General features: G+C 41.9%; 3 protein-coding genes across 6 annotated transcripts; 2 read left to right on the forward strand and 1 right to left on the reverse strand.

Moving 5' to 3' along the window:
- The first annotated feature begins 233 nt into the window (after positions 1-233).
- ppm1f (protein phosphatase, Mg2+/Mn2+ dependent, 1F) lies at positions 234-14,032 on the forward strand. Of its 3 annotated transcripts, none has more exons than XM_041936978.1 (9): positions 234-263; positions 1,320-1,576; positions 4,433-4,563; positions 5,152-5,354; positions 5,527-5,715; positions 7,241-7,384; positions 8,313-8,406; positions 10,260-10,498; positions 13,627-14,032. In XM_041936978.1, exons 2-9 carry the CDS (start codon positions 1,413-1,415, stop codon positions 13,825-13,827), a joined length of 1,365 nt encoding a protein of 454 aa, XP_041792912.1. In that variant the 5' UTR covers positions 234-263; positions 1,320-1,412; the 3' UTR covers positions 13,828-14,032. The 3 variants fall into 3 exon arrangements, with proteins under 3 accessions (XP_041792912.1, XP_041792911.1, XP_041792913.1); XM_041936977.1 differs by lacking the exon at positions 234-263 and adding an exon at positions 340-401; XM_041936979.1 differs by lacking the exon at positions 234-263 and adding an exon at positions 340-401 and having other exon boundaries at positions 10,260-13,769.
- Positions 14,033-14,144: 112 nt separating this feature from the next.
- LOC121607172 (C-X-C motif chemokine 11-6-like) lies at positions 14,145-15,334 on the reverse strand. The gene is made up of 4 exons (XM_041937868.1): positions 15,208-15,334; positions 14,731-14,860; positions 14,556-14,636; positions 14,145-14,433 (listed from the first exon to the last, which is right to left on the reverse strand). The coding sequence occupies exons 1-4, from the start codon at positions 15,260-15,262 to the stop codon at positions 14,328-14,330; spliced, it is 372 nt and encodes a 123-aa protein (XP_041793802.1). The 5' UTR covers positions 15,263-15,334; the 3' UTR covers positions 14,145-14,327.
- Positions 15,335-21,150: 5,816 nt separating this feature from the next.
- LOC121606889 (phosphatidylinositol 4-phosphate 5-kinase-like protein 1) lies at positions 21,151-27,289 on the forward strand. Of its 2 annotated transcripts, XM_041937487.1 has the most exons (10): positions 21,151-21,259; positions 21,833-22,021; positions 22,116-22,166; positions 22,595-22,749; positions 23,006-23,130; positions 23,830-23,864; positions 23,952-24,007; positions 24,098-24,210; positions 24,364-24,526; positions 25,229-27,289. In XM_041937487.1, exons 2-10 carry the CDS (start codon positions 21,833-21,835, stop codon positions 25,671-25,673), a joined length of 1,332 nt encoding a protein of 443 aa, XP_041793421.1. In that variant the 5' UTR covers positions 21,151-21,259; the 3' UTR covers positions 25,674-27,289. The 2 variants fall into 2 exon arrangements, with proteins under 2 accessions (XP_041793421.1, XP_041793420.1); XM_041937486.1 differs by lacking the exon at positions 21,151-21,259 and having other exon boundaries at positions 21,824-22,021.
- The last annotated feature ends 55 nt before the right edge of the window (positions 27,290-27,344 follow it).

Consider the following 27,344-nt stretch of genomic DNA (forward strand, 5'->3'; position numbering starts at 1 on the left):
AGAATCCTTTGCAGCGGAGTAAAATCATACGTTATGTGCCATTTTCCGTCTTTATTTCTCACTAATTGAAATGCATGTGAAGCTGACCTGTAAACGTTGGTGTGGTCCTTTAAATGTGCGGCGGAAGTAGGAGGGACGTGCGATGACGTACAGGAGGGCGGGCCCAAGTGTGAACGCAAACCGCAGATCTCTCAACGCTTTCGATAAGCTTCTGTGATTGAAACAGCGCCGTCAGTGTTTTTCCATCAGCTCTGCTGGCGCAGGTTTGTGTCTGTGTGTTTCTCACTGAGTCTCCGTCCCTCTTTGTGTCGCCACAGGGCGTGGTTACCCCAGCTGGTGCTCTGTTGTGTGTAGGCGTAACGTTACTATGCTAAGAGACTGTCTAACTTAGCTAGCCTCAGGTAAGATGAATTAACTGCCCTCTGCTTCTTGTAAAAAGTAGAATTTCTAAACTAATCCGGCCAGTATTGACCTCAATTTAATGTGAGCGACCGCTCTCATGACAGTGTCACCTCAGTGTTTTAGCTGTGAGGTCGCTGCGGTCAACAGTAAGGCAGATAACTTGGAGCACAAGGTGCCACAAAACGGAAAATCGTGCCATTCTTACATGTGTGGGAAACCAAAATACAAAGCTAGGCTAGGCTGTGAACATTTAGCAGCTATGGCGCCTACAGTGTCGCTAGCTTTGACACATGCCTCTCCCCCTCATGTGGGAGTAGTAAGTGACTGTTGGCTACATATTCGCGTTTATAATGTAGATAACGTTACATAGTTAAGTTACCGCTAGCATGGTTTGCAGAGCCCTTCCCACGTCGGCCTGTTTAATGTTTTTCTAAGAAAAGTTTCAGCTGCATTGACACCAACACAGTCTAACACTTAGCTAACGTTCATGCTCGCTGTGTGCTCCACGTCTGTTGTCTGTGAGTTAGAGCAGGACACCGCCTTTAGGTTGGAGGCTGATGGCTGTCTGCAGGCTATCGTGGTATTGAACGTCAAGCGAACCATATCCGCCAAAATAAAACACCATAAACATAAGAATACTTGTTCAGAGTGCGAAGTTGTGAGATTCTGAGCAGCATTTTTTATCCAGACTGTCAAAATTCAAAATTACTCAGTCGTTCATAAATTTAACGTGAGAAAAGTGAGAGAGAGAGATAGAGAGAGAGTCAAAGTCACCTCATCAGTAGATGCAGCTTCTCAGCTGTGTTTCCTATTGTGCTGTTACACCCATCATTACAACAGTGTAATAATGTTGACTGACTGCCAGGTGATAATTTAGACTAAATTAGAATTTGCACTGCATTCATTTTCCATCCCAGCGTCAGAGGGAGATTTGAAGCCCTTCCCAGTGTCTACCTGTGACCTGTGACCCCCTGTTCACCTGAGAGCTTACTGCAGCCGGAGTCAGCGGGATGGAGGAGGAGGCCAGGTGCTTCCTGAGGAGGTTTGTGGAGGAGTTCCCAGCTGCCCTGGAGGAGGATGGCCCGCTGCCCGTCAGCCCTCTGAGCCGCAAAGTCTCGCTGGAGGAGCTGCATGGGGAGAGTCTGGAGCTGGGCCTGAGGCTGCTGGCCGCCAGGTATGACTGGTCCACAAAACGCCTTTCACATGTTTGTAAGGCCTGAAGGATAGACCAAAGCCACAGCAGCACAGGAGTAAATACACACACAGCGAGACTGAACGCCCCATGCTCTATAGGTTGTCTTCTACCTGATTAGCGCCACTGTAATACATGTCTAATATAGATTATGTTAATAATAGTAAAGGATTCACAAACACAACATGACTCTTAGTTAGTTAGCATAGTTTTCTCTATAAGGCTCCCACAGCTTCATTATTGTCGCTAAACGAAATTAATCAAACTTAATGAAGTGTGAAACAATCATTCACGTGCACTTGAGGAACTGCGTTAGAGTCAACTTTCTCCAGTGTCTTGATTTCTTAACTAAATGACAAAACTGGTTTCTGTTGTCAGGGTTAGGGATTAGAGAAAAATACATTTCTCCTGCAGAACGACGATTTCTCTGCCATGCCCTGTGTATGTCTCTAATTGGCTATTAGTTCGAGGTAATTGCACAGAGCAGTATGTCCTCATATTTAAGATAATTCTGTCCAGCGTTTTTATGCAGGTATATATTAGGGCTTCTGTTTCTTGTGTTTCCATCTCATCACAGCCCATCAGAGTCCAGTATTTAAATCATTGTAAATTGTACAGTGTTGCCTACATGTGATACTGATACTGTACTGAACGTATCGAAATAGAAAAATGGCTGCAGAATTAGACAGCTTTGTTGTTTTTACATTGTAGTATTGTCAGCATCTTGTTATATGTAATACATCACACACTAAGCTGTATTGTAAGGTGTAGTTCGTACAGGAGAAGTTGGTCCTCGTTGCGCTGTGTTTGTGCACATCTTGTGCATGTGTGGTTGCATTCCTCACATTCCTGACAGCTCTGCTCTTGCCCTGCTCATTCAGCATGAATGGCTGGCTTTGCTGTTGACTTCACACTGCAGGGGAGGACACAAGAACAAATGCTGACACACTGTATATTTGAGAGCAGAAAGTGTCAAACATGAGAACTGTAGAAGACTTGACCTGTGACATAACAACAGAATTCCTCATATGTTCCCCGATTATTCTTTCTAGACTGTGATAATCATTTGCATTTCATATTTTGAGGTGATGATGAGTCGGTGTTCAGATTAGATGTGTTTGAAAATGGTGCAGAACAGAATTTAGATGAAATTGTTTAGTGTTTGACATCAAGGCTCTAAGCCCATCATGCTCCACAAGAAGGCACCACGCTCAACACAGCAAAGAGGGAGGACTGACAATACTAACTTTATCCTCAGAGGACGGTAAACCCTGAGCCTACAGGTGGATGCTGGGGTAGAGGTGGAGCTTTTGCAATGCCACATGAACAACAGGCATGACAGGAAAAGACTGAAGACGTTTAATCAGTTTTCTCAGGAAGTCAGGACTGCGGTCCTTTTCACACATGGAATATGTAGCATTGTGTGTTTCATGTTTTATGTGTTAAAGTGGCTGCTTTTTGTTATTCAGAGAGATGTGTCATGCTCTTTATGACCTCATTCAGACAATATGGTGTTGAAAGAATTTTCACGTGATATTTGGCCTTAGTTAACTACTTTTTTGAGTGTAAGATGTCATAGTGAATCTCTAATCTAATAATCTAATATAGTCTCATCAGTTTCCTGATTTGTTAGAGGAAACAGGAAGTAAACAATAGGAACTGTACTTGTTATTTTGTAATAGCAGACAGTTCACAAACAGAGAATGACAAGATGTTAACGCTGAACTTTCATTTATCCTGTTTGCTATTACTATGTCAGACCTAGTCAGATTACCACTGTCATTTTTATATAAAAGTGAGTCAGGCACGCATTCAGATATGAAACGTGTAAACGAACAGATCAGATTTGTTAACAAGGTGCATGTTTGAAAGAGGCTCATGAATGTGTTTTGCACATTGATTAGGTGAGGTGATTTTCAGTCCAAGTGCAGCTGGCTGTTCTAAACCAGTGCAAACCAGTAAGGAGGATGAGCTTTTTTCAGTCATGGTGTCTGGTCAGACTTCTGGAACAGACTTTATATTGCGCCAAATCACACCAAAAGTTGTCTCATGACACTTTCCATATAAAGCATATAAAAGTCTAGAAACCATACTCTTTACTGTACAGAAACCCAGCAATTCCACCATGAGCAAGCACTTGGGGATGGCAACAAAGAAGAACTTCCTTTTAACAGGCAGAAACCTCCAACAGAACCAGGCCCTGGGTGGGGTTGGTCTTAGAGAGAAGGAGAGTGAGAGAGAGAAGACATCTCATCTATTTTGCTTTCATTACTTCTGCATGTGTGTGCAAGTCATATGAGGTCATTTGTCTCCCTTCTCATGTAGTTGTTTTCTTGTAATGAAGAGCTGTATACCAGCTATTAGTGAACCTTCAAGCTCAGCTGGAAAATACAAAATTAATAAAATGAAAATCGTTGCCTTGTGTGCTCTCTCTTCTGCTCACGTTTTCGTTTACAGAAATATGCCCTCTCAGGAAGACCTCACATCCTGTCTGCAGAACCACCATTGTTCTCCCCACTTCCTGTTTCTTCAGCCCAGTCTTGTCTGCCAGAGAAATGTATTTCTGTAAAAAAAAAAAAAAAAAAAAAAAAGGACTGACAGATGACAGAGTTGCACAGTTGGACAGTCATTAAATGAGCATTGGTCATGGTACAGTTCTATTTTACCATTTGTGTTTGCTAGTGTTTATTTCCGTGCTGAGGGTAGTCAGTCACCTCTGACTGGCTGTACGATTGTGTATCACCTGGCTGAAAAGTCTGGATAGAAATTAATCAAGTGTCATGTTCAGGTCTTGACAAAGTACACAACATGTATTTCTGCTTGTGTTTGTTGGTTCAGGGGTGCTCCTGCAGGCCTCAGCGCCCTCCTGTGCCAAGCAGCGCTGTCCCAGTTACTGCAGAACGACCTTTCACCTTTCCACTGCCCCCAGGAAGTTGAGGTCAACCAGGAAGAAGAACAGCCAGTTGTCTGTAAGTATTTAACTCGAAGCCCATGTTGGAGGCTGTACTTTGTGCCACTGTTCCATTCTACTGTGTTGTTCTTTGGACTCCCCTCATTGATCTAAATGGGATGTCCGTTGCCAGGACAAAACATCAGCAATGCATCTCCACCACCACTTGGGGGCAGTGGCAGTGCAAGAAACCATAAACAGCACACTGACATATTGAAACCTTTAGGGGTTGTTGTGGCGAATCTCTTAGCAAATAGTTGCAACAGTTGTCTATTTACACATGCAGCAGACACAGAGCAACATTATGGAGTCGTGTTTGTGTCCACCTGAAAAAAATCTGTCTCCATAGCAGCTAAATGCTCCATGTTCACCAGCTAGTTGTTAAATTTGTCCAGTTGCTGTGTGGTGCTGAGCAGGTGCTGTTCAGTGGTTTTATCAGAGTGTTTTCATTGAAAACAGCTGCCTGCTGGGAGCCAGGTTAATGAGAGTGCAGTCTATTTCGATCTGTGTCCTCTGTCAGATATTCCACTCTATAAACTGGTAGGAAAAAGTACTGAGAATCTGTAATTGATGCTATTGATTTCTTGTTTTTTTACCTGACTCTCAGTACTTGAGTCAGGGGCAGTCCAACGTCTCTTCCTTAACAAGCTGATAGATGTGGCACTGGCATGGCATCAAAACCTTCCCAAGCTCCCACCCGCCCCCTCTCGGTTCCTCTACTGCTCTGTTCACGCCATCAAGAACACGAGGAGGAAGATGGAGGACAAACACTTGGCCTTGCCTGAGTTCAACCAGCTCTTTGGAATCCAGGTACAAGACTTCGATGCAACACTAAACGAGCCTGCTTCTGGTTATCTTGTGTTGTTATTCACGATTCCAAAAACTGCAGAAAACCATAAATAAACACCTCTGACACCGTCAAGAATAATACAAATGTATCAAACTTTTTTTGATTTCTTTCTCTGTCTGTACCATGGTCCAGGACGGAGTAGAGCGTGCCTACTACGCTGTGTTTGACGGCCATGGAGGGGTGGACGCTGCCACCTACGCTGCCACTCACCTCCACGTTGCTCTGAGTAAACAGGAGACGCTGAAGAGCGACGCAGCTGAAGCCTTTAAAACTGCCTTCAAACACACAGATGACATGTTCAAGGGCAAAGCCAAGAGAGAGGTACTGAAGCAGCACACTCCAACATCCTGAACACACAGTGACACTGTGACACACTTGTTCCTGGAAGTAGATGACATCAGATGCTGTGAGACTTGCTGTTTCTTTAATGCTCTTTTTAATTGCTTTTAGTTTTTCATTGTAATGCATTTTAAAACCTTGCCCTTGGATGTTTATTTATGAATTGATCGTAACCTGCACTTTAATCCGTGTTGTGATTAACCCATATTGGATTTTGCTGTCAACCAGTAGGAGTTTTTGTGAACATCAGGCAACTGGTTCAGTGTTATTGTGCCCTGCGAGGGCTGGCTAAATGCAAAAAGATACATTACCAACCTCAGGGAGGATATCTGACAGCTCTAAGCAAACAGTGCACACAAGAATTAAGATAGCAATTTGGCAGCAGACACTGCTGCTACCTTCAGTGCCTGTAGTTGTATTACTCAGTGTAACAATGTGTATGATATAACTAATCAGTTTAATACTATGTGCTTGAGAACTCTGGTTGAGATAGCCCCCAAGCAAGCTTTGTCATGTCGCTCCACAAACCCAGGGCCCTGAATGGAAGAAAATATTAGAGAACTAAAACGAGAATGTGGAAGAGCTGAACATCAGTGGAAACATTATAAACTTGAAGTGCATTATCTCCATATGCGGGAGTGATTATCATCACTTCATCCACTGGTGAAGAATCTAGTTGTCTCTATAAACTACAACTCAAGATTTCACTTCAGTACCATCAGCAGTCTTGTAGACCCTGCCATAGCTACTGTTTGTGCTGCCTCTGTAGAGGACTGGGAGAGGCTGTTATGTTACTGTGTTGCAAAGATAGAAAATATCAGTGACCCCTGCAGGTGCATTACTACCCTCACTTCAGCCGTCACCCTCCACCACATTGTTAAATAAGTTTACCACCATTACCTTCAGGGATTTGGTCAGCATTGTATCCAATATTATTCTCACTACTTGAGAATTAAGTGATCAAGTGATTCAGAGAGGATTTTGGAGTCATCACCCCTTGCATTGTTAATGAGGCTCTTCTATCTGGCCGGGATCCAGACTATTTAATGAAGTCACTACCCAGCCTCTCCCTAAGAAACCTTGTTTAGATCCAGCAACCTCCATAACCACCGTCCTATATCCAAATCACCTTTGGCTTGAAAATTGCTGAAAAATTGTTGCTAAGCAACTTTTACAGATAATGGAGTGAAACAATTTATTTGACAAATTCCAGTCTGGCTTCAGAAAGACCCAAAGTACTGAAACAGTATTCTGTGAGGCACCTTGTAACTTTCTAGAAATATAGTTTGTTGTTATTATTATTGATACAACAACAACAACAATAATTATGTTTGTGTCTGCCGCTAGTATATTTACAGACATTCACAGTGTTAAATTATAACCTAGTAATAATTCAACCAATTTAAAAAAGCTACAATAAATCATTTAATCATAATTGAATTTAAATGATCCATCATATCCTCAAAGTACAAAAATAATGTCTGTGTCTGTGTGTGTGTGTGGTCAGCGTATGCGGAGTGGCTCTACTGGTGTGGTGGTGCTGATCCAGGGTCAGGAGCTGACTGTGGCCTGGCTGGGAGACTCCCAAGCAATACTGGTCAGAAAGGGACAAGCTGTAACACTCATGGACCCCCATAAACCAGACAGAGAGGTAGGGGTATCACACACTCACACACACACACACACACACACACACAGACACACAGGTGGTAAGTCAAGGGAAAATAAACCAGACTGTATCTCTTTCAAGATGTTGAAATGTAGCATCACTCTGTGAGCATGTTGCTGAATTGGTGAGCTGAGAAACAAATGAAGAAATTGCCCTACCTTCCAAATATTTGTCTGTTTGTATGTGACATTTGCTTGACACAAGTATTCAGCTTTTCCAGGCCAAGCAAAATTTTGTATCAAAAATAATTCAGATCTTTTGTCTTTTTATCGCCTTTAGTGTCAATTGACTAAAGGCCCATCGAAATGCTGGAGATCAGTTATTTCACTTAGGCTGCAGAGCTGTCTCAGTTGAATCACACTTGAATCAACACAGGCTTGATAATAAGAACCATTCTTTCTTATATCCTGCTGATGAATTGTTTTGAACCCCAGGGTAACAATTCCCCACCTAGTGACAGTGCTTCCTACGCCTTCCTGTTTGAACCCCTTGATTTCCTCACTCTATTGGTCATTGTAAACTGTACGTCAGACCCTAGTGGATGCAGAACTGCATGTGTCTATAAGCTCCCTGTGTGCTAAAGGTTGGCCGGTGCTCAAAACAAACTAGTTTGTACAGTGTGCCGTCTGACCACAGCTTAACGCAGAAGTGTTTATACCTGTGTTTCGAATGGCTATACTGAAAAAGGTGTTTACCATTAGCTTTATAGCTTTTATGGGAATGAAGCCATTTTAGTATGTTCTTTGTTCTGTTGCTTTAATGCTCTGGGTGTAATGACCGCAGAAGGCATGTGGAGTTATAAATCACCTAACCGTGAAGGTAGTTCTATAAGTTACTGCACATCTCCAGATAAAATGAATGGTGGGAAGATGATCACATGGTAAGGTTGCTTTCTTGTCCTCTTGTCCAGGATGAGAAACAGAGAATTGAGGATCTTGGTGGCTGTATCACTTTCATGGGTTGCTGGCGTGTTAATGGAACCTATGCTGTATCCAGAGCTATAGGTAAGTCAATCACAACCAACAAAAACTGAGCAAAACGTATTTGTGTGGCGCTCTTGTTTTCATTGTTGGCTTAATACAGTCACTTCTCACATATTGACCTTTATTTACCTCAATGCCAGAGAGAACAACAGGCGTATTATCAAAGCTGGGGGAGACAGTTCTTTTTTGCAGTCATTTGGCAAAAATTCTGTAATGACCTTTCAGCATATTCAAGTGTTCGGAGAGAAAACTAGACTTCTGCACGTCCTCTTGTCTCTGTTTTCAGGCGTTAGCATATCTTGCCTGTGTCCGGACTCTTTGGTCATTCAGAGGTCATTTCAATGAAGGTCTTCCTGTTGGCTGTTCTGCAAATGCACGTGCATAAGCATGTCCCAGATGGTGAAAGCCTGATTTAATGTAGAAAATCCTGCAAAATGGGACAGTGGTGTGTTTGTGTGTAGTGCACATGGTGCAGTGGGGCCATGAAGCGCTGGAGGGTAAGCTGGTAAGCAGCAGACAAGGCAGCAGAGAGATTTAGCACAGGTTTTAACTGCTTCAGCCATCCCCCTTATAAGGAAGCCTTTAAAATAAATGTTATTGACTTAAATTGCCCATTTGTTCTGAGCTCTGTGAGTTAAATTCAAATTCCAAGTCAAAATGTATGTACACACATGTGCACATGGATTTTCTACTTGTACCTGAGTTCAGTGAAAAATTCTGTGTATTTGACAATTTAACTAAACTAATGTGCATTTTACCGTTTGCTGATTAATGCTTAGACCTTGCACTTATCCTCAAATCCAGTGGCAGAGTGTTGGCCTGTAGTGGCCATGGTAATCATGGTATTCAGTTTTATTTATATAGCGCCAAATCACAACTGAAGTTGTCTCAGGGCACTATCTATATAGAGCAGAAACAGACCAAACTCTTTATCTACAGAGACCCAACAATTCCCTCATGAGGAAACACGATAGCAGTGAGGAAAAAACTTCCTTTTAGCAGGCAGAAACCTCAAGTAGAATCTGGCTCTGGGTGGACGGCCATCTGCTTTGACTGCTTGGTTAAGAGAGAGAGAGAGAGAGCGGCAGAGAGAGCGAGTGTTAATTGAGTGTTAATTATCAGTGCACATTAGGGGTGGGCATTATAACCGTATAATCACCGTCACCAGTGTCACAGTGTGCTACGGCAAGGATTTTGCAAGACTGTCATTACTGTGATACATGTTTTAGCATATTAAAGATACTGTGCTTTACTGTGGCTGCGATAACATGTAGGAAAAGACATACTCACATACAGCTGAAGTTTCCTGTAACTACTGTTTTTCTTGCCATAACTTACAAGTAGCACAAATAAGTGGAAGGAAACATTAAAAGCAAAGTCAATTCCTCTGTTGTTGGCTGCAAGAACCAACACAAGTCTTCATCTTCACCCACCATCTGAAATGTCCCCACAGCAACCACTGGAAAACTCTTAGGGCACATGTGTGCACTAATCATTTTACTTCAGACTGCTGAATACAAATCAGAATTGCTTCAAAACTGAAGCTCAAGGAGGGATAGACAAGACAAGTTTGGGCGTTTTTTAAAGTACTTTCCTGTTTATTTTGCTGGTTAGCCTGAATTTCAATTTGTTTGAATTTGGCGTTTGCATGTTCTGTGACATCTGTGAAAAGCTAAAGTAATCCAGTAAGTTCAGCCCAGCCAATCTCTTGATTGGTTCTTCTGTGTAAGCTTATAATGTTTATTCTAACCAAACAATTCACCTGATTGTTTAATGGTCTAAAATAGGCCTGGACTGGGTCAGCCTGAGGAAATAATCCCTCCTGCTGTGTTTAGCTGCAGCTGCTAACCACACGTTCTGCATCCCTCCTCCAGGTGACTTTGACCAGAAGCCATATGTGTCTGGAGATGCCGACTGCTCAACAACCCATCTGCTCGGGGACGAAGACTACATACTTCTGGCATGTGATGGCTTCTTTGATGCAGTCAAATCTTCAGAGGTCCCACAACTAGTCCTGGATGCACTCCAACAGCCAAGTGACCCCGAGGGTGGGACCGACGCTCCGCTGGAACAGTCTGAGGATGCTGTTGGACTAAGAGTCGCTCAAAAATTGGTAGGTCATGCTAAGGCAGCCGGTTCTACTGATAACATAACAGTTATTCTGGTGTTCCTGCGTCCGCCTGAGCAGCTGCTGGCTCAGGACTCCACGACTGGAACTGTATAAGCTACTCCGGACTCCTCTTCCTAAGATGCACCACAGCAGTGAAGAAGGAGGTCTGCTGCTCAGACACCACTGTGCCAAGCTACTGCCTGACTCAGCATTTCTCAGCCTATTTTTGTCCCCAGGTGCTGTCAGACATCATTTGATGCAAACAAAACACCGTGTCATCACACAGTGTCACTGCTTTAGAGGAAAAGTATTGATCCGACTGTATTTCGACCAGATCGTTTGAAAAGGTCTGCTAGATGATGCAGGGCCAAATTAAGCCACTAGGGTTCCCAGGGCAAAAGTGAGCTGTGGGCCCCTAGTTAGACCTCAACACGTTACCCCAACCCAGAAACCAACCAGCATTCTTACACTGGAATACTGCCTGCTCCAGGCTTAACATTAACATTTACATGAACTTCTGCTTTTAAGGATATGCACCATGTGACCATCATATCAGCTTTTTGTGCCTGTCTTTGAAAAAATATGATGTGTGCAAAAAAATATGATGTTCTGGTTTTAACCTCAGTGTTGATCATATCATGTGACATTAACTTGTTTAAAAGGGCTTCGTGTTTTTGTGGGAAGTACAGTTTCCGTTATTTTCTCTTTCAAAAGAAATAATGCTAACATAAGCGTTGCAAATATTTAAACTTTGTTTAAAGCAAAGAAAGGCCGTAATGATTTAAATTTTACAGATTTTATCACTACTGAATACATAATGTTGAAATTTAAACATTACTAAATTTGTAGCACTGAAATATTTAACCTTCTACTTTAATGCTTCACTTGGTTCAAGACAAGTATGAAGATGAGGACAAATTAATGTGTTAAACAAACATAAAACTATCTCAGGTGACGTTGGCTGGAGGTGCTGGAGCGTAAACGTTCCCAAAGCCGGTGAATATCTGGACAGAGCTGCTGAGGTTAGCCTAAACTCTGCTCTTGGCTCTCGAGGCTATTGCTAGGCTAGTTGAGGTAGAAAGCCAGTTAGTTAAACATGTTAATTTTGCCAATGTTTGAGCAGATAAACATTACGTTTCATTCAATTCTGGTTGTGTGTATGTGAGAACACTTTCTCCTCACACCAACAGGAAATCCACAGACCATCACTTCTGTTACACTGGGGTGGGGGTGCATTGCTGTAGAACCCCTTGTCCAGCTTTTCTTCTTCAGATTCCCTCAGTGTGGGTTCCAAGGCCTTAAATCTTATGGCTACATCAAGGACCAAAGCCTTGGTACCTCTCACTATAAACAAGTCTAGGACCACCACCTTGCCCTCTCTTGTGCTTCTGTTTCTCCTTTCTCTTGACATTGTCCAGCCCTTGTCTTCATTAACTCTTGTTATGATTCTCCATGCCATTTAGTTCAGAGCCTCACATTTCCCAAAAAAATGCAAGTTTTCCCGACCATTGTTACAAAGCCGACATTGCAGCTTTTCCATCTGGCCCTATCGCCAGGTTGAAGAGTTCAGGGGACAAGGCACCCCCCTGTTTGGCTCTCTTCGCAGCCAAATCACAGTTTCACTCCTTTTCATCTGTACTCTTGTAGTCTGCGATGAGTTCCAGTGTCTCTTCTATTGAGCACTTCAAGAAAGTGTTTATTGGACATGGTATCTAAAGCCGTAGCAAAATCATTGAATGAATACCATGTTTGCTTTTTTCTTTTGCTCCATTTGCTTACCCTCTCTCTCTCAGAGCAACCTGGGTATTCAGTGACCCCCCTCTGTTGCTCGTGCATCTGACAAACTTCAAGTCTTCCAGTGATGCATATCAGCCAACTTCCTTTTATCATTCACCGTAACAGTCAGTGTTGTCCATGTGCAACTCTTTGGAAGATTTCCACATTGCAGGATTGCATCATACAAGTCGGGCAGATTGACACCCTTTGGGTCCCGTTGACGGAGATCATTTTGTCTGACACTGTCAGCTCCCGGGGCACTGGCCTGCTTTGTCGTTTTCAGTGCTTTATTGAATTGAACAAGTTGGCCAACTTGGGCAGTAGAAAGTGCCTGTTTCTGCTTCATTTTGGGGGGCTAATTGACCAAACCCCTTAAATTTGCCCTCCACTTCCTATATATCCTGTTTAGCAATTTGTGAAAATTTAGGATCCAGCTGGAAAGTCCTCCTCTCCATAGAGAGTCCGCCCGGCCACACTTGCCCTATTCTACTGTACATTGTCCGTGTGATCTTGTACCAGTAATTCTTTGCCTGTTTGAGACCTTCAATTGTTGTAGCAACGGCCACCCAGTGTGCTCCAAGTGCCTTTGGTCTTTCGACAACTCAAGCAGACTTTCACATTTTTGACCAGCAGTCGCAGGGGGAGCAGGACCCTGGAAGTCCTCAGCTGTGTTCAGGCAACGAGGGATTTAACTACTGCTTTGCTTGACCATTACTCTTCTGTCTGATCTGTGTGTTTTAGAATCATCTCATGAATCATCATGAGAGAGATTTTGAGTGTTCAATATTCAGTAGTGATTAAATCTCACAAATAGCTTCAATGGCTTATAAGATAAATGTAAGATACATCTCTCCAGCTTTTCTTTGCTTCCATAGTTTCTGTGTTGGAATGAAAAGGTTGCCTTCTCTCGACCTCTCTACTGTTATGACAAGTCTGTTACCTTTTTTGGTCTTAATGCTCAGTGTTACAGTTTTTTTGTTTTTGTCAAGCTTTAGTTCTCATCCATTACATCTCATCCATATGTTCTCTATGCATCATCAGTATTAAATGGAGTTTTTGGATTGCACTCTGTGTCTTTGAGCTCATGGATGCAAAAAATCTCATTTTCTCATGTTCTGCAGTAGGATTGGACTTACCATGATATCATTAGTGTGCATTCATTGAAATGATTTCTCCCAAGCAGCTGTAACTGTGCCTTTACCAGCTGTGACTCAGTGAAATGCCTCGGAAATCTCTCACTGTGTGCTGTGGGTCGCTTTAGTGGTTCTTGAGGAAACTGAATTCTGAACGCTGTAATTGTGACCCACTGTAGTAAAAAGTTGTTGATGGACTGTTTTTTCATCTCTGGAATACAGGGCCTGCTATTTGTGAGCTTCATCCAGGAAGAACTAAATGACACAAGGATCAGGGAGAGGCAACAGTACAGTCAGTATTTTAGTTTTGAAGTAGTGTTAGTGTGCCAAAACCACTTACATATGCACCACACTGACATAAGGGAGCATTGTTGTGGAACCTGTATCTTTATCTGCTCAATCACAAACTCACAGTATTGCTGACTCCTGTGTTTTGCTTTTTTCTGTCTTCAATTAACAGTTTTTAATCATGTCTTATTGATAACATTAATATCAGCTGTAATGATTTGGGATGCAATTAAACTATAATATTTTGTTTTGCTGACGATACTATAGTGTGCTGTTTTATGTAATATTTAATGTTAACAGCTGAATTAAAAGCAGTGACAATAAAAAAAGGTTGACCATGTTTGTGGTAATTGTATTGATCTCAATCCATAAAAGGAAATGGATTTGGGTTTTCTTTGTTTGTGAATCACCAATGACCGGTGAAGGTAAGCAAACAGTCGACTCAGTTTGCGTTGTACTAACATGCATGTTTTATTTTAGTTTTTTAAAAAAGTATATACAGATTATTTACTCAATATCTACACGAGAGGACAATTTAAATAGAGAGAACACAAACACTGACAACATTTTGATCACTTATAGTACAGATAAAGATAAAGGCAGTGATGATGAACACCTCCTATCACAACAACAGTTCAGTCCATCGTCTTCAGGTCAGGGGTGGAGGCCAACAGCCTGGATGTCGTGTGGAGACTCGTTGAGCTTGAAGTCGTTGTGCTCACAGAGATATTCTTCACAAACCTGAATCGACATATGACACTATTAGTAAGAGCAACAGAGATCTGTAACATGGGCAGTTGTATTTCATATTAGAGACCCTGAACACTGCGTTATTTAAGTTAGTGAAGTCCAGCTGATCTTACCTGTTTCTGCTTTTCAGGATGTGTCTTCCGAGAGACGACTTTGGATTCACGCATTTTTCCTTATTTGCTATTGTTGTAATACTGAAAAGAAGAAATAGCGTTGTTAGAGAGAAGCTGAAAAAACGCAGAAGAACGACATGTCAGAAAATGTGGTTTAAGTCACTCATTTACTCACATTATCTCCTCATTCTGACAGAAGATGCTTGGTGGGTGTATGACCGGCCCTGCCTTGATGAGCTGTGGTTTAATCCAGTCGATGTAACCATTTAAACACTTGCACTTGCTAGATCTGTTGGCTGGTTGTCCTGTGGGAAGGAGAAACACGACCTTATTATTAGCTGATCATCTTTTACATCAGACTTTAGAGTGAACATGTATCAGTGTTTTGTCAGAGAAAGGGCTGCTCTGCAGACAGAACCAGTGCCAACGTCAGTGGACAGAGCTAAAAGTCAGCTTAGACACCGGGTTTTTCACTGAAAGTAGCTATAGCTGGAAAGGACTGATAAGTGACGAGACTAAGCCATAACAGTCCCCGTCCCCAGTCCCCATTCACAACAAAAGAGACAATAAAATAGCATGTTGTTGCAATTACAACTCAAACCAGTGTCAGCCCTTAATGAGACAATCATAGAACACCACATGTTTACAGTACCTTGTGCATAGAAGACAAGCAGGCAGGTGAGAAAGGCGAGGACAGCTGAATTCATTGTTGTGGCTGTAGACAGGTTCACACTCCACAGTGCCTTGTTCAGTCTGGACTCTGATGGTGAACAGCTACAGGGATTCCTCTCTTTTATACCCTGAGGGAAGCTCACAAGTGCTTTCTCTTTCCAATGTGACTTTCACTTTCTCTGTCTCTTCCTTTTTACCTCCAACAAGCCTGTTTCCCAGAAACACTGTGAAAGCTTTGGCTTACAGAATCGCTTTGGTCTGCAGAATGGCTTCTTTGTAATACTGAATATATTAGGGATATCAATTCAATAAACTGTACAAGTTCATTCATTATGCTTGTGTACAACAAAACAGATTCAAAGTGAGACAAAAAATGTTTTTCTACATTCGTTCCAATTCATTTGAACCTATATGTTATAGGTTACTGTATGTTTACATAATGCATGTGTTCCAGACTGGATTCAAACCACGAACCAGTTAATGTTAAAATCATCCAGCCTCCCCCAGAGAAACAAAGTTAGTCCAGGTGTGTTTCAGAGTCTACAATATGTGAGTGACTCTGTGCAGCTGGATTAGGAACAGAGATGCTTTGAGCTAGATGCATGCTAGCCTTCACTAATGAGCAAATGGAAACTGGAAATGGAAAATGGAAACTGCAGCTGAGGTTGAGGGGAATGTCATTAGTTTGCAGGTATTTGGTCAAAAATCAAAGTACTAGATAAATGACCTGATGATTTCATCCTGAGGGGGACATGACTGTCTGGATCTAATTTCATAGCAATCATCCAACAGTTGTCAACATTTAAAACGACAAATATCAAGCTGGTGGCAGCACACACCCTAACCCTAAGAATGGCTGCACAAAAAGTCTTCTTCATCATCTTAGTCATGTGTCAGACTTTAGTGTATTTGGCTTCAAACCAAGCGAAAAGTGAATTTTTACTCTGCTTTAGCCAAGTCACTGACAAAAATCCCATTTTGCTAATTCGACTTAATGAATGCCCATATTTGAGCTTCCTTTGTGGATCTCTTCCGTTAGTATTTCCACTGTGTGTTCCTCTCTGTGGTGTGAGGGAAATTGCTCAACAGGATATGATAAATATGGACGTGTGCGGAAAGAAAGCGTGACTCCCATTGGTGACTGTACAGGGCCTTGGATGATGCTGCTGATGTCACAGCTTCTGCTGGTCAGAAAATGAACTATTCTCACTGCTGCTAGCACATGAATGCTTTAAAACGGACTGCTGAAGTAGCTTCCTTCATGTCTTATTGTAAATTTGCACTATGGAGACATGAACACTAACAGGTTCAACTCTTCTGGGAAGGCTTTTCACACTGTTTAGGAGTGTGTTTATGGGAGTGTTTGACCATTCGTCCAGAAGTGCATTTGTGAGGTCACACACTGATGTTGGATGAGAAGGCCTCGCCCTCAGTCTCTGCTCTAATTCATCCCAAGGGGGTTCAATCGGGTTGAGGTCAGGACTCTGTGCAGGCCAGTCAAGTTCCTTTAACTGGAAGTAAGGGGCCAGCCCCAGCTCCTGGAAAACCACCATGGAAAAACACCATAGTCCTCCCCTCCACCAAACTTTACATTTGACACAATGCAGTCAGACAATACTGTTCTCCTGGCACCCGCCAAACCCAGACTCGTCCATCAGATCATAACTCCAGAGAATGCGCCTCCACTGCTGTAGAGTCCAGTGGTGGCATGCTTTACACCACTGCATCCCGCACTTTGCATTGCACTTGGTGATGTATGAGTTGGCTGCAGCTGCTCAGCCATGGAAACCCATACCATGAAGCTCTGTACACGCTGTTCTTGAGCTGATCTGAAGGCCACATGAAGTTTGGAGGTCTGTGGCGTCTGACTCTGCAGGAAGTTGGCGACCTCTGTGCACTATGCGCCTCAGCATCTGCTTTTCCTGCTCCGTCATTTTGCGTGGCCTACCACTTCGTGGCTGGGTTGCTGTCATTCCCAGTCGCTTCCACTTTCTTATAATACCACTGACAGTTGACTGTGGAATATTTAGGAGCCAGGAAATTTCACGACTGGACTTGCTGCACAGGTGGCATCCTGTCACAGTACCACGCTAGAATTCACTGAGCTCCTGAGAGCGTCCTATTATTTTCACAAATGGTTGTGGAAACAGTCTGCATGCCTTGGTGCTTGATTTTATGCGCCTGTGGCCGTGGAAGTGATTGGACCACCTGATTTCAATTATTTGATGAATGAGCGAATACTTTTGGCAATATAGTCGATGTAAAACACTGCATGAACAGAAGATGTGTTTAATTTCACAATATTTTCACATATATTAATTTATCAGATTTGTTTTATTAAATGTTAGCATATTTATTTCTGGATATTGGCAATTTCTCCACGAGGTGAAGAAGACTACAGAAGAAAGATGTTTGAATGGTTAATCACAAGGCTTTGTGGCGCTCATCATAGACTGTACCGAACCGAATTGAGCGAGGTTGCATTTTAAAGCTTATCAGTCCTTATTGCTTCATATAGACTGTGCTATTTCTTTAGAAGTGACATGATCTCACCCTCTTTCCTTTTTCAGAACGGCACGCAAGACCGCTTTTGTTTCAGACTTTAACATGCTTTCATAGGAAACACTCGCCTTTTCCTGGAAATGTGCATGTGGTTACAGGAATCCAAAAATATGTGCAGTCAAGACTGTGAGGGCTGGCTTATTAATTATTCTGGTCAGCAGTCAGCTTTTCCTCAATCTGGTCTGCGGTTGTAAAGACCTCTGGTCAGTTGCATACCTTTATAGTACATTATAGTTTTGTTTTTTTTCAAAGTCAAAGTCAGCTTTATTGTCAATTCTGCAGTATGTACAGGACAAACAGAGAATTGAAATTGCGTTACTCTTCAACCCTTTGTGACAGGACATATATTAAAAAAGAGATAAATAAAAACTGTACAATCTAAATAAAAACTGTACAAACTAAGTAAGTAAAAACTGTACAATCTAAATAAAAACTGTACAATCTAAATAAAAACTGTACAAACTAAGTAAAAACTGTACAATCTAAACAATGAAACATTGAGAATGTAATAGTGCAATAGTACTTCTGGTGACATGATCTGCTTTTACTGGGACTTCTGTCATGCAGTGTCAGCACGTGTTCCCTTTTTTCATATTTTCAAGAAATCCTTAAGACATCCAAGAAATGGGATGTGAAACTGAAATGAACAGGCTGCGGGAAAGATCCGGCCCCAGTGTCGACACTGAACCCTAAACATTGAACCCTTAGTGTAAAGGCTCAGCAGATAACCATGTTTACTCCTTGTCTAAAACAGGCAAAAGTCAAAACCAGGCAGGCAGATCACAACAGGCAAACTTATCCAGAAAGGGGTTAGACAGATAGGCAGAAGTCCAAAGCTCAGACAAGGGCTTCTGCAGGCCCGAGACAAGACAACGAACGACTAGGAGCTGGTTGGTGTGTGTTAGTGTTTGCTGCTCATATTATGAATATAATAATAGCCTATGGACTTTATTAGTAATGTTGTTGACTTTTCTCTGACAGTAGTGGCGATTCCATATATATATATGTACACACACATATATATTACTGCATTAAACTCAAACACAGACGTGACAAAAAGAAACATTCATAATCAGAAAACCACACAAGTATACAAAACACAAATAGACTAAATAACCACAACTGACTGAAGAACTGATAAAAAAATAATAATTATGTCTGGATCCTGTTTCATTAGTTGCTTCCCCATCATGACTAATGATGTATAGAAACTGTGGGCTTCTTTAAGATGGACATGCCAGAGTAAGTCTAAGAACCACTGGACTGGTGTGATGCATCACGACAGACGGTGTTTAACAGCTGAAGTAATAGCGGGGCAGTGAAGGCCTGACCCAGCGCCGTCAGCCACAGCAGTATGAGTCCTGTAGGGTGGGCGTAGAACCAACTGACTGTCACACCAACTACACTTAAAGACTGCACGCAGGATTTTATGATTGACCCTATCGGATGCTTTTGTTTGGTCAGTAAAGAAACAAAATAGATTTTTTTATCCAGAGCAAAGACATCGTTATCAATTACTGCAACCACGGCTGTTATTGTGCTGTGGGCTAAGTGAAAGCCAGACGGCTGTAGTAAATTTACTCAGTCAATAAAAGCAGGTTTTACCAAGAAAAGAGAAGTGAAAATGCTGATGTCACCACTGGTATGCAACTACAGTGTATGTCATAGCAGACACAGCTCAGCGTTGTTGGCATGCCATCGGGGAGGTCACGGAGGCTGTATTCAGTTTGTAAATGGACCAAAGGGTCTCCTGTTAACCCCCTCACAATGAAACTATCACAGTGACATAAACACAGTGGAGGAGTCGCCCACTCCCATGACGCACACTCACTTTCCTCTGAGGATAAAAACAGCTGACACACGTTTGCTCACTGCTCTTTATTCCACACTTTTTCTTTTCGGCTTTCCACACTTCTGGCACGTTCGGAGCCAGTCGTGGGTGTTCCTTCTTTAACAGGTGCTCCACAGGAACTTTGCCCATAATGTCTGTCTTTATTTTTACAAGCCAAGTTAATGCAGAATTGAACCAGATGAGAAACAGTTTGCAAGGAGTGCCGCTTGGCTGTGAAAAATCAAAGCTGTGACTTATGATTGGTCAATGCTACCCGGACTACAAATGGAATACAAACAGAAACCAGAATGCTTCTGATCCAAAAATCTTGTCCTTTTCTTACAAATTCTGCATTAAAATGCTTCTGTAGAAACATGCTCCCTCTGTAGATGTAAAGAGCTCATTCTAAGGTAACAGATAACAGAAACAGCAACAATTCTTATTTTCAGGTGATTATCTACTGATCTCTGCCATATTGTGCGATAGACCCACCTAAATCCTATACACTGAACTTTTAACTAAACATTTTACTAGACTTTACTGACTCTGAATTACTGTTAATGATAGTCGTTATCTATCTAATCACCAACTCATATCAATAACTGATTGACTACTTGCTATCGCTTCCAGCCCATACACACAACAAAGCCTTGTATGTAAATTGAAATTCACAGCATTTGCAACCCAAATGGATGTTTTCTGTGTTTGTGAGAGTTTATTTTGTGACCATGAAAGTCCCTTTACATCACCCTCACCTGTGCAAAACATGGTCATGACAACAGTCAGCAACACTGCTTATATGATCCCTCAGTCAACATGCAGCAGCTCTGCTGTCACTCTTGGTTGAGCTGGGCTGTAATGCTTTAATGAGAGGGATGTGAACTGATGAAGATAAGCTAAGAATGCCCTCTGCTGACCTTTTTGGAACTAGCACAGATGCACAAACTCTCCGGCAGTCTGTGGTGCAGTCACTGGCACAAATGACACAGTAAAATTACAATGCATTGGTTCTATTAACACCTTCCATACTTTACAAATCACTTTTGACATCACATCTGCACTCAGGAGTACCACCAGGGGAATAGGTGAATATCCTTTACCACATGTTCTACAGCACTATATCACAGAACATTTGGTAAAAATACTGCCAAAAGTACCACACATCCTACTATTTTACCCTTAATTGAATAAAACCTGTCTGAAAGGAATTTTAAAGGTTTCTTGTAATTGTAATCAACCAGTTTAGCATTAGACTAGGATGCAAATCACTATGAGCAGATAAGTTGTCATGATGATAACAACTCTGTGATCAAATAAAAAACAAACGACCACACAAGTCTCTGAGTACGACAGGAACATGTGGTACCAGTACGAGTAGAATCTATGGGACATTCCTGCACAACATGTTTAACAAATGTCTGATTGAGGTGGTTGCTCTCCTCAGGATTTCCTCCTTACTGTACAGTGAAGAGGCGCCTATGCCACACGCCTTTTGTTTTGCATGTGACACACCCTGCACAACTTGCATAACCTGCCTGGAATGCAGTACGACTCAGAATGGGAGGGAACATGCGAATGTAAAGACACTGTCTGAACCATTTTCTGTGTTTTACAGCTTAGTCCAAGCAAGAACATCAAGGTAAGAACTACCTGGACATGTGCTTGTTTCTTTTCATCATCACTTACAAACAAGACCAATCATGTCTTTTAGCTTAGTGAGCCTATGAGCCTGCTGTGTTAGATGGTACAGTACACTGTAGTATATCTGCGGTATAACAGGGGTTCTCTGTAGCAGTGCTGCCCGAACAGAGGGGGTACTTATCTTCAGCAACATGTTTGGCCTTTTTAAAATATAAAATGCCCTCTTTGGTTCATGTTTTGTTTGTCTGTACCACCACATATGGAACTCTAATTTATGGCTACACTGCTAAACATATACTGAGAATCATCTATCACAAAGAGGAAACTATCACAAAGAGGTAAAAATTAAATAGGAAATCATTGGCCCACTACTGTTGTGGTTGATCCCAGAATACTTTTTTCCGACACTGTACATCAGGGTACAGCAGTAGCACTGCAGGATGTGCTTTTTAATATTTGAAATGTTTTTCCTCTTGCCACAAGATCATTTTAGGAAAGCCTATGTCTTCACTGCACTACAGCTGAACGTCATGCTTTAACTTGACAAACTGACTTGTGCCTGATGTCACAGATGGCACGGAGCAAAGCTGCCGGCACCTCCGGAGCTGCCACGCGCAGACGCTGGTGGCATTTGAGACAGCGGTGGAGGATGCTCGGGGTGTTTGAGATCAACCCCGAGCACGAGTTCTACCATCTGACAGCCATGATAAAAGAAGGCATACATGCCTCCATTCAGACCACTGTGGACACACCAGGCCAGGTGAAGAATCGTCTGTTTATAAGCCTCTGGTTGGATTATAAACATGAACTGCTGGAGACATAAATTCACTCATAAACAATTCATTTTTGCACAGGACACACTCACAGCTGAACATTTCAAGGCAGAGGAGACTCAAAGCCATGAGGCAAGTGGTCACTTACACCTGAAATCTTTTTCTCTTATTTTACTAACAGCCATTTTTAGAGCTTTATCATCTTATCTGTGATAATGCTGCCCATTCAAAAGTTCCTGCACATTCATGCAACCCTGATTCCAAAAAAGTTGGGACGCTGTGTAAAACATAAATGAAACAGAATGTGATCATTTGCTAATCCTTTTTGACATATACTCAATTGAAAACAGTACAAAGACAACGATTGAATGGTTTACACCATCAGCTTCATTGACTTTTGTAAACATCTGCTTATTCTGAATTTGATGCAGGGTTCGCTACTTTTTTGGAATCGCTTTGTATTTGCATTCTTTTGTTCTCAGAGTTCCTGTCAACCACGTTAAAGTACAAGTATAAACGAGTATAAAATCTGAAATGCTTTTGTAACCCTCGTCCTCCAGGGGTTTGAGATGCAGACGTATGCAGCGTCAGTGTTTGCTAAACTGAGGCGTTCACTGGATATCACAGAGGAGGAATATATGAACTCCCTCTGCTCAGGCAGCTGCTACCTCCAGTTTGTCAGCAACTCCAAGAGCAAGGCAGATTTCTTTGTCACGTGAGCATAATCCTCTTTACACAGAGGGACCTTCCCTTGACTGATCTTTTACATTATGTCATCCCAACTCTAATTTCAAACTAAACCCTGGTGGTCAAAAACACAAACACACACATAAACATACTTGCATCATACCCATATATACTATAAAAACAATGGCACTGAATGTGAAAAAAAAAAACTGCATCGCTGTGGGGTTTTGCAGGATCGTCCATATGAAGTTCGTGTTTGGTGATAAAGTTGTTCTTGATTTTAGGAATGACAAGAGGTTCTTCCTAAAGACCCAGAGCAGGCGTGAGGTCACGTTTCTCCTGTCCAATCTGCAGGCATACATGGACCACTTGGAGAAATACCCTCATTCACTGTTGGTGAGGTTTCTTGGTAAGACTATGTTTAATTCTGCTATAGATTTTTATTTTTTAATTTTCAGTCAAATGAGTAGTCATCCCGACTGCTGACACAGCATTACCCTGTTCCACCATGATAAATTCAGCTGCAGGACGTTGTCCCTGTTAAGCACTAGAGGAGTCACACCGGTATTGTCCGATCAGAAGGAAATGTTGCTCATTGTGTGGTAACTTTCCCACATTTTGTCTGTCGTAAAAATATTTTTAAACACCCCTCCACCTTCCAAACACCCACAGAAACACAGTCTTTGCTGTGACCTCTTACAGAGAATATATTTGCACCATTGTCTGAAATTACTGCAGTAAAGTTCTCTAGAATAGTTGTCTCCAGCTTAACTACATGGATATTAAAGTCACCAGAAACCAGAAGGGAATGAATTAAGGCTAAGAAGGTTTGGGATACTCAGAAGAAGTGTACTCAGCAAAAGTGAGCTGTCTGCACAGAAACATGTCAGAGAAGAGCGCAGCTACGCCTCCACCTCTGCTATCACATCTAAAAAATATGAGGAAACCACTTTCAGTGGTGATGTCTGTGTTAGTGTAAAAGGACCACTAGAGTGCAGCCAAGTTTCAGTTTCCAGTTTCCAGTTTCCAGTCCAGCTTATGATGTGTAAGCAGGTCACTAAACAAAGCAACCTTTACATTTAAGTATCTCTTTCTTTTCACTTCCCAGGTGTCCACAGGATTGTTATTCCAAATGAAATAAAGGTATTGTATCAGCATTAAAAACTAGTAACTCATTATATCCTAACACTACCAGTACTTGTGATGCAGTTTTGTCTGTCTGCTCTCCAGAAGTACTTCATTGTGATGCAGAGTGTGTTTTACCCTGATGAGAGGATCAATATTAGGTACAGTATGTATGTTTTCCCATTTTTTGTTGCATGGATTTCTGATATATTTTATGAGTGTATGAAAGCTGTGACATTTGTGTTGCATAGATATGACATAAAAGGCTGTGAGGTGGGAAGATGGACTAACCCTGACACCGGGGGGAAACAAATAATAAAAGTGCTGAAGGACAATAACTTTGAAGGACAGTCCATTGTATTAGGTAAGTATCCTCTTAGCTACGCTTACTCTACTTTTTTCTGTAGCCGTATGAATGATGCAAGTTAACTGTTCCATCGGATGAACACAACTGAGTCACATGCAGTTGGAAAGTGTAAAGGCATACTAAGTAGATGTGCTCGTGTGGTTCCTGCAGATCGAGAGAAATCCTGGTTTGCCAGTCAAGTGAAAATGGATGCTGCCTTCCTTAAAGAGCTGAATGTGCTGGACTACAGTCTGCTGCTGGCCCATCAGCCTCTGCACCGAGATGAGCTCGAAGGGAAACACTCCCTGGCAAACCTTGTTATCCGCACCACAAAGTAGGTTTTATATTGCCTTTTAACAAGAGTAAAAGCTGCTGTGCAACCCTGAAATACTTGTTGACATCTGTCTTGGATAGAGTTTCCATTGTGGTAGTGGGTGAGGGGGCTCTGAGCTGGTGGCCTGGAGCTGGTGGATGGTGTCAGGAATGGCTCATCATCTTTTAAATTGACAGTAGAACTCATTCAGTTCATTGACCAGTCCTTAATAGAGTGGGGGGTTAAACTTCATGTTAAGGTCCACTGCTAGAAGTGTTTGACCTCAGAAAATTGACTGATTAACTGACTGTTGATCTTAACATGTAGTTCAGTTGATGAGGCCGTCTTCCGGAGGAAAAACATACGGACAACTTTAAATGTCAAACACCAGTTTTCGAACCAACAGGCTATTGCTTCCAGGCGCCTTGACAAACATTCCCACTCCCAAATCATCGGACGCTTGCTCAGGCCCCCATATACCACATCCAGCTAGCAACGTCCGGTTACACTTTCCAATGGCTTTGTTTGTTTTTTGGTGTAATTTGTCAGAATCCAAACTATAAGTTCAACGTGTGCTTCTCTGTAACAGCAAACATTACAGTTTTGTCTTTTCTTTTCATTTTTCTTTGTGGTGTTTTAATGTGATCAGTATTTGGTGCATTGGGTCTGTGTTTTGAGGCTGCAGCCTCTGATTGTTTTGAGTTCTCTTTGTCTTTCCCATAGGTCTATGGACTTTGATGGCAGTCCCACAGGGTCAGACCCCCCCACCATTCCATTACTGGAAGAGGCCAGGGGTGAGGTGGTACCAGATACTGCAGATTGTGGATCATGCAAGCCACAGGCAGCAGCTGAGGGCTCTGGTGAAGGGATCCCCCTACAGGAGATAAACTGCGCTGGGAATGAAACCAGGGCCGACTCAGAGCTACAGGAGTTCCATGAGCATCATTGTAGGCTACTGCCCAACTGCAAAAATGCTGTTCATGTCATAGATGGGCCAGATCGTCGCTACTTTGTGGGCATCATAGACATTTTTACTGTCTATGGTTGGAAGAAAAGACTGGAGAACCTGTGGAAAAGCCTCCGCTACCCTGGCAGGGCCTTTTCCACGGTCAGCCCCACCAAATATTCAAACAGGTTCTGTCAGTGGATGCAGGACCACACTCAGTGAAATACATTCATCACTGACATATTCTACATAGCACTTGCTGTATAACCCCCAGTGTCCACTAGATGGGGCTGTGTCACACTCTGGCTCTGTCTCAGCTGCCAGAGATCTGCTGTCCTGCCAAGTCTGGGATACGAGTCCATATGTGTCAATATGCTGTTGACACGTGTTGATGCTGATTGAGAATTTCTTCATGTTTGGATAGAAGTTGTAGTCTTGTATGCAAATTCAGAGCTGGGCAATATATGTAGTCAAATGCCCAGGGTGCCAGGGTACTGGAGGGGAAAATGAATACAATGAATAAATGAATACATGGACAAATAACTGATACAAATACAGAAAAACAATGCTGTGATATGTGCAGATTGTGGAGGTCACAGCAGCTCCCATGCTGTTCGAGGATTATGTTCACTTGGATTTCCACCTGTTCAGACCATCCTTTAAGGTCTCTCATTTATAGGACAAAGTTCATTGTATGATGTGCTTTATGTAGCTGCTGAATCAGTAAATACTCAGTAAAAAAGTCTATCAGATGTCATAAAAAGGCTAGAACAACTTTAAGGTTTTTTAACCTACTGTATATGCAATTATACTTTTGATATAGCTATAACTTCAGAGTAAATAAAAGTTACATTGCAGGAGGGTAAAGATATTCTGTGATTATGACTAAGAAGTGTCTTAGGAATGCTAACATAAAGAAATGGCTGAAGGCACCAGTTAGTGCTGTGTTAAATCATTAAATCATCTTTTTCAGTAGATTTACTTATTGGACTTGGTCCTTCATCACAAAAGGGCCTTTTTTAACTTTACTTACTTACTTGACCTTTTTACTTTGTTTTGTTGTGGACTGATAAAGGTTCATAAGTAAAGACAAAAGAACTCCTGATCTTTGCTCCTAGGAGGTACTTGTAGCTACAATAATAATATTGTTGACTTTCAGTGTGTGTGTGTGTGTGTGTGTGTGTGTATGTGTGTGTGCGCGCGCGCACATTATTTGATATGCTTTTGACAGTTTCAACCACCACACTCACATGAGGATTGAAACAGTCAAAAACTGATGTATCTGTAATTTTTTTCACAGATAAAATTGAAAAGATTAGGCAAACTATCAGTGCTTCACTGAAGTTAACTAACAAGCCTCAGCCTCACTCGAAATAATGTGGTAAAGATGAGTCATTTTAGTGTCATAAACTCTTGAAGAAATAGTTTGACATCTCAGATCCATCATGCACTGCCTTGATTGGAGTTAAAAATTATTTTTTTTAGAATAGGTTTTCATTCTTTAGTGTAATAATACTGTTTTGAGGACTATGGAAGCTTTACATTATATTTGTATGTTGCTGCTCTGTTGTGTTGTGATTGGTAGATCTACCTACCTAGACCCACCCCCTGCACCTACAGTTTCAGACCTCGTCTTCAGGTTCCAGCTGGTATCAGCCCAACCACCTAAACACACTTGCTAAATATTGCTTTGTTTTTAATTTTAGTGGTACACTTTTTTTTTAATTTATTTATTAGATGTTGTATTTGATTGCCTTCTGAGTGTCTCGACATTGTGTGTTATTACTGTTTTTACTGCTGCAAGGCTAATTGCCCCTCAGGGAACAAATAAAGTTCAACTTGACTTGAATCTTTGTTGCTGTGAACCTCCTGTGTCTTCACTCATTCTAAACA

This window comes from Chelmon rostratus, chromosome 5, assembly GCF_017976325.1.
Source record: "Chelmon rostratus isolate fCheRos1 chromosome 5, fCheRos1.pri, whole genome shotgun sequence".
NCBI classification, from domain to species: Eukaryota; Metazoa; Chordata; class Actinopteri; order Chaetodontiformes; family Chaetodontidae; genus Chelmon; species Chelmon rostratus.

Bases quoted from the DNA above. Each gene is read 5' to 3' on its own strand.
- LOC121607172 (XM_041937868.1), bottom strand. From the start codon at position 15,262: ATGAATTCAGCTGTCCTCGCCTTTCTCACCTGCCTGCTTGTCTTCTAT. The intron at 14,861-15,207 runs GTACTGTAAACA...TCCTTCCCACAG, and splicing joins GCTTGTCTTCTATGCACAAG to GACAACCAGCCAACAGATCT. The intron at 14,637-14,730 runs GTGAGTAAATGA...TCTTCTTTTCAG, and splicing joins TGTCAGAATGAGGAGATAAT to TATTACAACAATAGCAAATA.
- LOC121606889 (XM_041937486.1), top strand. From the start codon at position 21,824: ATGTCACAGATGGCACGGAGCAAAGCTGCCGGCACCTCCGGAGCTGCC. The intron at 22,022-22,115 runs GTGAAGAATCGT...ATTTTTGCACAG, and splicing joins CTGTGGACACACCAGGCCAG to GACACACTCACAGCTGAACA. The intron at 23,865-23,951 runs GTATTGTATCAG...TCTGCTCTCCAG, and splicing joins TTATTCCAAATGAAATAAAG to AAGTACTTCATTGTGATGCA.
- ppm1f (XM_041936978.1), top strand. From the start codon at position 1,413: ATGGAGGAGGAGGCCAGGTGCTTCCTGAGGAGGTTTGTGGAGGAGTTC. The intron at 1,577-4,432 runs GTATGACTGGTC...TTGTTGGTTCAG, and splicing joins CTGAGGCTGCTGGCCGCCAG to GGGTGCTCCTGCAGGCCTCA. The intron at 8,407-10,259 runs GTAAGTCAATCA...TCCCTCCTCCAG, and splicing joins TGCTGTATCCAGAGCTATAG to GTGACTTTGACCAGAAGCCA.